The sequence below is a fragment of the Quercus robur genome, chromosome 6 (genome assembly GCF_932294415.1).
Source record: "Quercus robur chromosome 6, dhQueRobu3.1, whole genome shotgun sequence".
Lineage (NCBI taxonomy): Eukaryota > Viridiplantae > Streptophyta > Magnoliopsida > Fagales > Fagaceae > Quercus > Quercus robur.
In genome coordinates, this window is record NC_065539.1 from 1,437,881 (window position 1) to 1,451,627 (window position 13,747).

Below are 13,747 nucleotides of genomic sequence, written 5' to 3' on the forward strand. Positions count from 1 at the left end.
ACCTTGTCAAGTATCGTAAGTCCCATTGAGATGAGATTATAGCTTGGGGACGGGCTCAATTGAAAGGAAAAAAGCCTCATGTCTATAATATGGAGAATAGCTTTACGGTCTGCTGTTTATCATATTTGGCAGCAAAGGAATGCAGTAATTCACCAAGGGAGAATTAGTTCTGAAGAAAGCATTGTAATTCTATGTTGAATAGAAGAGTTTGCTGCTGACTTTGGGGAATTTCTTTCTTGGCACTTAAAAAGTTTTCCCCCTCAGTAGCTCGGTAAAGCTCATTCATCCAAAAAAAAAAAATTTCTCAAAACAATCATATACAAGTGAATTTCATATCAAACAATTTTGACTGAAAGTTGCTACTCAAATCTCTTGATTTTACATCCTCACATCCAAATGTAACCATAAGAATTGCAGCATTAGGAAATTAAACAAATCTTGAATTTACAAAGTGGAGTAGTTAAAAAAGCGCTTAATCACATCAACAATAACAACAAAGCATTAGTCCCAAAACCATAGGGTCCGCTATGAATTGCAACAGACTAATGGCATAGTTCATATGCATTCTTCTCCGCCTTTCTTTCCAAATTTTTGGGGTCGGCTATAGATTCTCAACAAATTACTCTGGGTCAGACACGTGTAATTTTTTTTTTTCCGTTATTCTATTTTGCCAAAAAGCATATAACTGGACATAATCCTATTGCAATTTTCAGAGTTTAATTAACAAATTAACATGAAAAATCATTATCTTTCATTAAATGAATCAACAAAATGGCAGACTTGCAAAGATGAAATAATTCAAATATTAACTTTTTGAAGGAAAAAAAAAAAAAAAAAGAAGCGAAACAGGAGAAAGGTGTGAATGCAACTCGAGTTTTCAAACTCTTTATTAATTAATAATTTATTTCTTTTAAAATTTTGTATATATCACTTAAAGAACAATTTTTTTTTTCTCCTTGTCTTCTTTATTTTAATTTTTCTTTCCTTTACCTTCATTGTCTTTTTGTAGGTTTTGAACATTATTTAACAATAAAATATAAAACACTTTCTTTCTAATTTTTGACATATAAAGAGATAAAAGTGTTGTGATTATTATGATATAAAAAAAAGTATATAGCCCATAAATACATTATAAATATATATTATATAAAAAAGAAAAAAAATCAAATTACAATTATATAAGTATGATTGGAAGGGAACAAAATAAAGTATATAAGTATTTGTATTTTTAATTTTAATTTTAATTTTTTGGTGACTTGACCCGCCGGCTTCTTCTATGATTAAGGTTTAAGTCATGGTTTACTATTTTAATTAACAGTTACATATAATATTCCCCTCACATAAGGAACTTCATATGCTTGGAATTTATTCCATGTGAGAGTGATATTGTTTACAACCATTACCATCTCCTTAGTCAAATTATTATTAGGTATTATGGAAATACAATAACGTGATAATCTCTCTTCTCATGTGAATGATGGATATCATTATAAATTTAATTAATGTGGTATACTATTTTGAAAGATGAGTGAATAAGATGTCAATATAGATGTAATGTTGGGAACTTGAGCAACTTTGATCAACTCAATTAATAAAGTCTCCTCTTCCAAACAAATGATATTTTATTAAAAACAATGATAATAACAATAGGACTAATGGCAACCAGCAATGCTAGGAACCTAAAACACAACCAAATTTACAAATTTTTAACAACTTGTTAAGGTGGTAGATTATAATCGATGCCCATCACTTCTATATGAAAACCACAATTAACATCATTTTTATTATACATTAATCACAATGTAATTCCAACAATGATGAAAGAAATTATGAAGTCTATTATACCAATAGGATTTTTAGAATGACAACAAACCATTCCCTCTAGAGCAATACTATTTGCACAAAAAATTTTCGCAGCAATTAAATTAGCAAATTTTTATTGATTCCCATCTGAACCTACTACTGACATTATGTTTTTTACTTATTACTAATAATTTCTCATATTGACAGATGTGAAAAGTTTTACCAAATTTTTTGTGTCTAACATATAGAACCCAGACACTTCTAGTACAAAGTTTTAGCAATGGGTGGTTTGGAAGAATTATCTCCCGTATCCAATGGTAATATGTGGCCCTTACATGTGTGTGAGTTCAATCAATTGCATGCATGAGAAATAGTTCTATCTTGAACGATTAGGGGAGAAACTTCGGTTGGCCCAAAAGAGTCCTGACCTGAGAGACCAACTAGCAAGGCTTGTGGCCTGCGAAGTTAGCATTCTTCTGAACTTTATTTACTGACCAAGATCAGAAGACAGGTAGCATGGCCCATTTTATTCGGTATAATGGGCCTAATATGGACCAAGAATGGCCCAAGAGGGCTTTATTTTATTAATTCGATAGTTGCCTAGGATAAGATTGTTTCAAAATCGAAATTAGTTGCCAAAGCTCATCTTATCCTGTTAGCAAAAATTTTGATCTAACTTGGATCAAGCTAATTAACAGGCATACGATACGATAAGATTGCTTCTATATCGAAATTAGCTGCCAAACTTATCTTATCGAGCCATTGAAAAATTTGAGAAACAAAATCAATTAAGATCTTAAATTTCTTGTTTAGTGCCAGACAAATTTGACCACCCTAGTCACCATATTTACAAAACCAGGCCCATATAGCCAAAACCAAACAGGGAAAGAAAAGTCTATCTATCTATCTTTATCATTCACATTCACACTCACGCTCACACATTCACATTAAAGAAGAGGCACCCATGTTGTAGTAAATTTATTATATCTCTTATGAGATACACCTCATAGAGTACATTGACACAGGTGAATCGACCGCGGGTGCACCACCAATACCATACACCCTCGGATGATCGCTCTCCAACCCATAATCCATCATCGGACGGTACTCCAAATCTTCATCATGATCGTTCACATACTCTGGGATCTCTATCTCGTTCCTCCTCACATGCTCCCACAACAAATCAAGCCTCGCCACGTACTTTAGCTTCCCGTACAACCTAACTCACACACAAAACAAAAACAAAACAAATACACATCGATTACATGCACCACCCACCACTTATTATTATTAATCTAATATGCTAATCTATTGCGATTAGATTAGATGGTATCTGGCTATTAACGTGTCTATGTGAAAAAAGAAAACAATGTTATCCCAAAGTTGTGATTTTTTTTTTTTAAATAGTTAGCTTATTGAATAAGAAATCTAAGTGTTAAAATTTTATTTATACCAAAAATTAATTGATAAGTTAAAATAATATTGTAGTTTATTATTACCCTCCGGTGAAGAGAAAGCGACCAAAGGTGGCGAAGAAGAGCCTAGCTTGAAGGTCTGGATGCACAAAATACACAGTCTGTAGATTGTCTTTCACCTCCATCGGAATCCCATCGTAGATTGATCGTAGGGCTGAGATTCCCGGAAAATTCTCGCTCCTTTGAACTCCGGTGTGCACGTACACCACCGAAAATGGCTTCTTCTCCAATTTCTGATACACCTTCTCCTCCAAATACTTCTTCACCGTTTCCACACTCGCACACCGACCTATAAATAAACAAAAACCAAAACAAACATTTAATAAATAAACAATTTAAAAAAAAAAAAAAAAAACACAAACACAAACAAATATAGACAATATTAAAAAATAACGTTAACGTTATTTACCAGGGAAGGATTTTCCGATGATACGAAGGATCTTGTGGCCACGTTTGTCTCTGCCTTTGATCTTGAAAACCTCGACCTTATCGATAACTTGTTCTTGCTCCTCGTATTGGGAACTGTCAGCTGCCTGAGCCTGAGCCTGAGCCTGAGCACACATATTTTTTTCCTTAATTTAAAACAAAAAAAGGTATATTATTTTATCTGTACGAGTATTTGATGAGTTTCGAACTCTATAAAAAAGAGGGTTGGTGGAGGCAGTTTCTTTTGGTAGTTTGTTTCACGAGAGTCCCACCATTTTTTAGTTTATATGATGAAACTGTTACGAAACAGGGAGTGAGAGAGAAAAAGAGCATGTATGTGTGTGCTAATAAAGAATCAATAATACATGCGAGGACAAGCGTAATTATGGGATGTGGGTAGAGATGGATGGATAGGTGAAGGACAAGGGTTTGAGAAAATCGGAGAGAAACAAGTTAATGGTCTTTGGTCATAAAGAAAGAAAGAGAAAGAATATTCTTTAAGCATGAAAGCATATTTCTTTTTCAGACTCAAAAAGACTCGTAGATTGATTGAATAGTCCGATTCGAACGCCGTGCTTTGCTTTGCCTTTGCCTTTGCTACAGCTAGTGACGTGTTTTTGGGTCCCACTTGGAGTTATTGGATCAGAACTTATCCAGGCCGTTGGATTTTCAATATTTACAACTAAGGCTTTTTACTTTACTGTGTCTGTGAGTCACTCGGGAAGTCAGGTCGTGTCAGAATAATCACGAGGGACCCTTTTGGTTAAAATTAGGAACATATTTCTCCGTTTGTCTACTGCAATAATTTGAGGTTGCTTCGTATGGGCCCAAGTTTACAAAAGGCCACTTTTACTCAGGAGTCAAATTAATAATAATTCCAACTATTCAGGGATGTTCGGTACAAGTATCGGAAAATATGTGTTTTGTTGTTTAAAAATATGTATGAAAATATGTATGAGTAAAAAAGTATATAAAAATACATATAATATTGTTTAAAAATTAAAAATATATGTTTAAACATGTTTATCAAACAGTCCATTAAACTCATTATTTTTTTTTTGATAAACATTTAAATTCATTATTAAGTTTTGGTTAGTATAATTAATTTTGTCAATTTATTTTATTATTTAATTTATTTTTGTTATTATTTATAGGTTTCACTGCACTTTTTAGTACTATTTATAGGTGTCACGATACTATTTCAACTAACTTTTACCTTTATCTACAGTATTTTCAGTAAAAAATTTTTAATTTCAACAAAATAAATGGATACCAAACAAATCCTAAATAAATATAAATATACAATTTGATTTAATATTTCAGTTTTTAACTTTTAAGGTAGTTATCAAAAAAAAAAAAATTATGAATAAATGCTTTATTGACCAAGCAAAAATAGACAACAACCAGGAGAATTAGACTTGAGTTCATCTCTATCTAAAACTAGGACAATTTGAGACAATAGGGATGGGCACTAGTCCAGTCCAAGACAAAAAAGCAGCTCACTATACTAAAAGATGAGCAGTTATATTGCCTTCTCTATAGGCAAAAAATAAATTTACATTTACAAAATATTTGGCTAAATTAAGAATGTGGGATGGACGAATCTCTGACCTTAAGAAGAAATTGTCATATTTGGAAATGACGTTGAGCTTTAATCCTTAAGGTTTTGCTCAATCCCATATTGGAGAGAGATGCCTCCCACTCATGCCTTATAAGCCTTTGGCCTAAGGATGAGTGTATTACTACTACACAGTTCAAAAAATGCCTAAGGATAAGTGTACCACTCATGCTATTTGATATTATTTAAAGGTTGTGAGTTCAAAAAATGTCTAAACTAAGAAGGCTTTATTGAGGTATAAAACATAAATTCGAGATGAAAAATTGCTCTTATTGGGGTAAAAATTTCAATTGGTCTATAACATCAAGTTTACATTGTCCCACTATTGACATAACTTTTATTTATAGAAAATTAATTACAAGGGGTGTGCGTGGGTCGGATTGGGCGGGTAAACGCAAATATTTCTATCCAATCTGCCATTAGCGGGCTGGGAAAATTCCAATCCGCTACCAACCCACCAAAGTTTAAATCCGACAGATTGGTTACAAATATCGATCATTTCAACTCGACGAGTTAGGCGGGTTGGCATTAACAACATTTAAAAAAAAAAAGAATTTATCACAAACTACAAATTTTTATTGAATAATCTCAAAATATAACTAATACAAAAAAAAAAAAAAAAAAAAAAAAAAAAAAAAAAAAAAACCTAAAGGTAGATTTTATTGAATAATCTCAATTCTGACATAAATATAGGGTCAATGAAAAAGATATATATCATCTCTAGCAAAAGTAGGCTCTACCTTACAACTTAGCAAATTAAAAACAGTAGGCTCTGCCTTACAACTTAGGAAAATTAAATCAACAAACTCAAAGTTTTAACATTTCTAAAGTGACATTAAGGATTAAAAAAAAAATAGATAAAGACAAAGAATTTGATGAACTGTATTCTTATGTAATATATAACATATTTAACTTGAATATGCAATGAACTACTTGAATATACAATGAACCTGCTTGCCAGAATGGCTTTACTTGTAATATTATATCACATTTTATAATATATAAACGGATCAAATGACATAAACTGAAATAAAAAAGACAAAAAATATTTAAACAGTATAAGACAATAAGGCAATTACATACCTTTGTGATTGTCAGTGAAGAATTGAAATGATAAGAAATAGGCTACAAAAAGGTTAAAGAAAAAAGTGGAAGGGAAAGACAATGGCTAAAGGTGAAAGCCAAAAGTGAAAGGTGAGAAGAAAAAGTGGGACTTAGGGCCAAAAAGTGTATATTGTACATACAGTTGAAGTAAATGGGATGGGTGGTAGGTAGAGGTGTTTAGGGTTTCAATGTTGACTTTTTAGATTTTGTTTTAAGGAATGTTTTGAAGGTTAGTTCTATTTAGGTTTCGTTTGGGAGGGAGGGAATAGAATAGAATGGAAAGGAATGAAAATAATCATTTTAGAATATTCTTCCCTTCTCTTGTTTGAGAGTTTTAATGGAGGGAATGAAAAACTAATTCCCTTGATTGGGAGTTTAAGTAGGAGAGAATAGAATCGGTAGAAAGGAACACCCATTCTTTTCTATTCTTTTAAAACCTTAAATTTTCATTCCCCTCGAAATTGGAAGAAATAGGAGGGAACAGAATTAGATTTAAGCTGTGTTTGTTTTGGGTGAAAAGCATTTTCGGAAATGCTTTTCCGTATTTAAGGGTGTTTGGTTACACACGGAAAATGCATTTTTCGGAAATGCTTTTTAGTTGGCCTGTCAACGGGTGTAAATTGATTTCCGTTTTTATTTTACCTTCAAATACCCATTTTCTGGAAAACAGAGAAAGAGTTGAGTGAGAGGGAGACGTGCTCGCGCGTAGAGAGAGAGAGAGAGAGAGAGAGAGAGAGAGAGAGAGAGAGAGAGAGAGAGAGAGAGAGAGAGAGAGAGAGAGAGAGAGGAAGAAGAGAGAAAACCCAGAAGAGCCCGACTTAGATTGTCGTCCTCGATCGCATCGCACCCCAAAACCGATCGTCCTCGACCCAGATCGTTGTCCCCGATCGCGTCGCACCCCAAAACCGATCGTCCTCGACCCAGATCGTCGTCCCCGATCGTGATCTTACCTTCGCGCCAATCGCGATCGCAGCACCGATCGGTTTCGTGTGATCTCGCCTCTCGTCGAACCTAGTCGCAATCGGATTTTGAATTTTTTTTTCTAGGTTTTATTTGTGTTTCTGGATTGAGGAATGAAATTATATATTTGTTTGGCAGCTGAGAAAATGTGAGTAATAAGTAGAAAATGTGTTTTCTATGGTATTTTCAACAACACAACCAAACACCAGAAAATATTTTTCACAACATTTTCTGAAATGCAACCAAACACTTAAAAATATTTTCCTTTTCGGAAAATATTTTACATGAAACAAACACACCCTTAATGATTTTTTCACTAAAACTCCCAAAATACCTTTGTATATTCAACTCTTTATTTTAAAATAGGGGTCTAATAGAACTCCATCCGTCCCACTTTTTTTGTCCTGTTGAAAAGTCAAACTTTTTAAGAGAATATTATTTATTATCTTGTCTACCTTTTAAAAATGTATAAATTTCCAAAATTACTCTTAAAAAAATTTATCAAAAAATTGAATTAGTAAATTAATAGGGGTATAATAGGAATGGCTTTTATTTTTGGAAACATGACAATATTTTGGAACATCTTAAAATGGAATAGAGGACAAAAAAAAAAAAAAAAGGATGGAGGGAGTAATATTTTCATAAAATGATTCCATTCCATTTTCTCTATGTTGCTCCCAAACAAAATTACTTACATTATATTTATTTTCATTCCTTTTCATTCCTTTATTTTAAAACATCCAATCAAGGTTACTTAATTTCATTCAATTCCATTTTTTTTTTCACTCATTTCACTTACTTAAATACATTTCATTCCATTCCATTCCTTTCCATCCCTTATGATCATTTCATTCCATTTCCTTCCTTTATGAACTCCCAAACAGAGCCTTACGGAATTGATTATTGATTAGTTGTAAAAATTTATTAGGTGAATTGATTAATTTTAAATACTTAACAATTTGAACTAATATATATTGTACGGCACCGAGCTTCCAAAACCCATACTGGCCTTGGGCCCAGACCCATCTAGGACCCGGGCCCAAGCCCATACCGGCCTTGGGCGCAGGCCCAGCAGAAAGTTCCAGTTACCTTATGCCCTTCTTGAAACTGCCTTAGAGTAAAAACAAGTTTTGGGTATTAAGTTCCCAGAGTTGACCGATTAATCTTTCCCGGTAAAGCGCATGAGTCATATCCGGGAAGGTCATGATATGCACGGGAACGTGAGTTGCCGAACATAATCGGTGAAAATGGAACCAAGTTCCAAGATCATAAATGCTGCACCGCCCTTTCACCTAAACAACCACTTTAACCAGATAACACTGGACCTTCAGTAGCACTAACGGTGACTGTAATCATGATCTCCCCACTAACCTTGGCTATAAATAGAAGAAAGTTGGGAGAAGAAGGGGTTCAGAAAAATTGAAAGAAAACAGTGAAGGAGAGGGTACCAACTGGGTGTTACTTTGAGTCTCTCTGCCGAGAACGACCCATTGTAGGAAATACTTAAGCCCACTACAAATAAATTGTGAGCCCAAGTGACCTAAGGTCCAGAAGTCTTGCACTTGGTTCTTACAATTGGCGCCCACCGTGGGGCTCTCCTACGAAACTGTGGTTTGAGTGAGACTCAAGCAAGGGAGATGTCTGAGGAGCGTTCAGGAGGGCACGTTCCGAGCAATTCCGCAGGATCTTCTCGGGGATCGACGTGGAGGGAGAGAAGGCAGAAACGGCTGGAGGATAGGGAGCATCCAAGAGGAGAGGAAAGGTCCGGATTGGGAGAAGGATCGGCCCAGACACACCGGACGATTTCAAGCGTCTCAGCACATCGGCAACATGATGATAGAGACCGGGAGCTGGAGCGGTTACGCAGATTGGTAATGGACTTGGAGCTGGAAGCAAGGGGTCGGCGCCACGAAAGGAACCACAACCCCCAACCCAGGAGAAACCGTGGCGAGGAAGGTTCCAGCCGATCTGTTACACAACAACACCGAGACCGATCACGTTCTCAAGAGTCACGTCGACACTCCCGGGAGACGCGTCGTAGACGGGACCGTTCTCGGTCGCATGGATATGATAACCAAGGGTCAGAGTCGCCAGAGGAGCGGCGGCACCACAACGCCGCGATGGACGCCATGAGCAGGGCCTTGCGGATGGCAGCCCGGTCTCCATTCTCTGATGAGATTGAACGGGCACCCATGCTGAGCAGATTCACGCGTCCACCATTCAATTCCTATGAGGGGAGGACAGACCCCGTGGAGCATGTCAGTCATTACATCCACATGATGTCTTTGCATGCGCACAACGATGCATTGATGTGTAAAGTATTCCCCTCTAGTCTCGGCTCTACCGCACTGAGATGGTTCAATGGGTTGCGGAAAGGTTCTATACACAGCTTCGCCGAGCTGATTCAGGAGTTCGGCAGCAGGTTCGTAACATGCAGCCGAGTGCAACAACAGGTCGACGCGTTGCTTTCCATGAAAATGAGGGTCGGGGAAACCCTTCGGAGTTATGCCAGCCGATACTGGGAACTCTACAATGAGATTGATGGGGGAAACGAGAAAATTGCGGCTAGCACCTTCAGGATGGGGCTCCCCGAGGATTCTGAACTGCGGGAGTCGCTGACAAGAAGACCCCCGGAGGATATGAGGCAACTGATGAGACGCATAGAGGAGTACAAACGCCTGGAGGATGATCGGCTGCAAAGCAGGGGGAAAGCTCCTTTTACGGGGAGATCTCGGCAAAGCATCTTGCCGCCAAAGCCGAAAAGGGACTTCAGAATGCAGGAACCAGAGGTGCAGATCGAAGGGGTTAATGTGTTGTTTAAAGAGCCCGTGCACAAGATACTAGAACGGATAAGGAACGAGCCATTCTTCAGATGGCCGAACAAAATGGGGGGCGACCCATCTCGGAGGAACCAAAGCCTATACTGCACCTATCACAGAGACAAGGGGCACACCACCGAGCAGTGTAGGGTATTGAAAGATCATCTCGGGTAGTTAGTGAAGGCAGGGCACTTGAAAGAATTTGTAGCAGATTCCACTGACCGGGAGACCGGGTAGGGCGCCCAACAGAAAAGGAATCCCCTTCCACCACCCCTGGGGGTAATCAACGTCATTCATGCCGCACCGAGAAGAGCAGCAGCGGCAAGAAGGGTAATGACAGTGGCTTGCACGGAGGGAGAATCATCCAAGAAGCAAAAGAAAGTTGGACGGCTGGACGTCTCGTTCGGAGAAGATGATTTGGAAGGAACCATCCAACCTCACGACGACGCTTTGGTGGTGACAGCCCGGATAGGCGGATTCTTGGTGAAGAGGGTGATGATTGATCAGGGTAGCGGGGCTGACGTTATGTACTCGGACCTCTTCGAAGGGCTCGGGTTAAAAACCCAGGATTTGGCGAAGTATGACACGCCGTTGGTCTCGTTTGACGGGAGAGTTGTGATTCCCGAGGGGCAAATCTCTCTCCCAGTGGACATGGAGGGCAAGGAAGTTATAGTTACGTTCATAGTAGTCCGATCATTCGCACCTTACACCGCAATCCTGGGGAGGCCATGGATTCACGCCATGGGGGCTGTTCCGTCCACCCTTCACGTGAAAGTAAAATTTCCTACTGAGTACGGAGTTGTAGAGGTAAGGGGGAATCAACAGGTGGCGAAGCAATGCATCGTAGCCGCGGTCCGGTGGGAAAAGGAACAGCTCGGCCAAGCTGAGCACGCCGAGAAAGAGATTGCATAGCAATTACAGATACCCCGGGAAAATGGGACGGATGTTGCCGAGGAGATGTTGAAGGTAAGAATTCTCCCAGATAGTGACAAATACTTCCAGATAAGTACAAGCATGAATGACCGGGAAAGGGTAGAGATGTTGTTGTTCCTGTTGCAGAACATAGATGTCTTCGCGTGGAACCCGTATGAAGTGCCCGGCGTAGACCCCGAGTTCATTGTTCACAAACTCAATGTGGACCCATCATTTCCCCCGAAAAAGCAAAAGCCGATAAGAGCATCAAAGGAACACGTCGCTGCAGTAAACCTGGAGGTCCAGCGACTGAAGGAAGCCGGGGTCATAAAAGAAATATTCTCGAGATGGCTAGCAAACACTGTCGTAGTGAAGAAGAAGAGCGGTAAATGGAGAGTTTGTGTGGACTTCACCGATTTGAACAGAGCGTGTCCCAAGGATCCATTCCCGATGCCCAAGATTGATCAGCTAGTGGATGCCACGTACGGGCACCCAAGAATGAGCTTCCTGGACGCCTTCCAAGGCTACCACCAGATTGCCTTGGCGCCCGAGGACCGAGAGAAGACAGCATTTATATCCCCGAACGCAAACTATCACTACGAGGTCATGCCATTTGGATTGAAGAATGCTGGGGCCACCTACCAGCGTATGATGACAAGGATGTTCCGGGAAAAAATTGGGTGCACGGTTGAAGTTTATATCGACGACATGGTGGTAAAAAGCAGAAAAGAGTCGCTGCATACTGAAGACCTTCGGGGAGTATTCGAGATACTACGACGACACAGGCCGCGCCTCAATGCCGAAAAGTGCACTTTCGGAGTGGGGGCTGGCAAGTTCCTGGGTTATCTGATCTCCACTCGGGGAATAGAGGCTAACCCCGACCAAATAGAGGCCGTGAATTGCCTCAAACCACCGAGCAATCCTAAGGAGGTGCAAGTGCTCACTGGGATGTTGGCCGCCCTGAACCGATTCATCTCCAAGTTTGCCAATCGCTGCCGGCCATTCTATCAACTTCTGAAGAAGTGGAAGGGGTTTCAGTGGGACAAGAGCTGCGATGAAGCTTTTCGAGAACTAAAGGAATATTTGGCAAAGGCGCCGAGGTTGACGGCCCCGGAGCCCGGGGAGGATCTGTTTATGTACCTTGCAGTCACCGATCATGCCGTAAGTGCTGTGTTACTAAGGGACCGGGGAGTGCAAATGCCGGTGTATTACGTGAGCAAGACCTTGGTCGATGCCGAGACAAGGTACCTACCTCTTGAAAAGTTGGTTTTGGCCTTGGTGCACGCCACGAGGAAGTTACCACACTACTTCCAGGCACACACAGTGTTTGTCCTCACCGAGTATCCATTGCAATCACTGTTGAAGAGATCCGACTTCACAGGACGGATTGCTAAATGGGGGACTCGGTTGGGATCGTTTGACATAAGATACCGACCTAGAAGCTCGGTGAAGGGGTAGGTTCTCGCTGATTTCATCGCGGAATTTACACCTAAGAATGAAGGCAAGGTAATCTGTAGTGCGGAGATTCGCCCGTGGAGATTATTTGTGGACGACGCATCAAATGCTATGGGGGCCGGGGCTGGTATTGTCATAATCACCCCTGAAGGTATGCGACTGGAACACTCCTTCAGATTGGGGTTCAAAGCCTCGAACAACGAAGCCGAATATGAAGCCCTGCTGGCCGGATTGAGGGCAGCATTGCATCTGGGCGCAAAGGACGTGGAAATCTACTCGGACTCTCGGCTGGTTGTTTATCAGATCACTGGGGACTTTGAGGCTCGGGATCCCCGAATGAAAGCTTATCTAAGTACGGCAAAGCAAATTATCGGTCAGTTTGGAACGGTAAAGATATCCCAGGTAGCCCGGTCACAAAACAAGCATGCTGACTCTCTTGCCACGTTAGCCTCATCGGCTACCGAGGACACGCCGAGGCTCATCACGATAGAACTTATAAGGGAGCCAAGCATCTGTGTGAAGACTGCTCTCGACCAGGCCGGAGTAGAGGTTGCGCAGGTGGCGGTAGCCGGACCATGCTGGATGAACCCGATCATAGACTTTCTTGCCGAAGATAAAGTTCCAGAGGATGAGGCCGAGGCCAACAAGATTCGACGAATGGCTCCTAGGTACTGGTTGTCTTCGGACCAAAAGTTGTACAGAAGGTCCTTCGCGGGCCCTTACCTCTTGTGCCTGCATCCTGAAAGAGTCAAGGAGCTTCTAACCGAGCTGCATGAAGGAGTATGCGGCGGGCATGCTGGGGGACGATCTTTAGCACACAGAGCAATGACGCAGGGGTTTTGGTGGCCGCAGATGCAGAAGGACGCCGCCGAATACGTTCGGAGTTGCGAACAATGTCAAAAGCACGCCCCAATGATCCATCAGCCGGCAGGACACCTAAATCCTGTCAGTAGCCCGTGGCCATTTGCACAATGGGGGCTTGACATCCTCGGGCCATTCCCCCGAGCAACGGGGAACCGCCGATTTGTACTGGTGGCTGTGGATTACTTCACAAAGTGGGCTGAAGCTGAAGCCTTGGCCAATATCCAGGATACTGACGTGAAAAAATTTGTGTGGAAAAACATAGTTACAAGGTTTGGGGTGCCGAATTCGCTAGTGACAGATAACGGGCTACA

At 40.3% G+C, this 13,747-nt stretch overlaps 1 protein-coding gene across 1 annotated transcript; it reads right to left on the reverse strand.

The window, feature by feature from the left end:
* Positions 1-2,573: 2,573 nt before the first annotated feature.
* On the reverse strand, positions 2,574-4,182 carry LOC126690497 (uncharacterized). Its single transcript, XM_050385677.1, has 3 exons — positions 3,688-4,182; positions 3,303-3,567; positions 2,574-3,022 (listed from the first exon to the last, which is right to left on the reverse strand). The coding sequence occupies exons 1-3, from the start codon at positions 3,839-3,841 to the stop codon at positions 2,794-2,796; spliced, it is 648 nt and encodes a 215-aa protein (XP_050241634.1). The 5' UTR covers positions 3,842-4,182; the 3' UTR covers positions 2,574-2,793.
* Between the last annotated feature and the right edge of the window lie 9,565 nt (positions 4,183-13,747).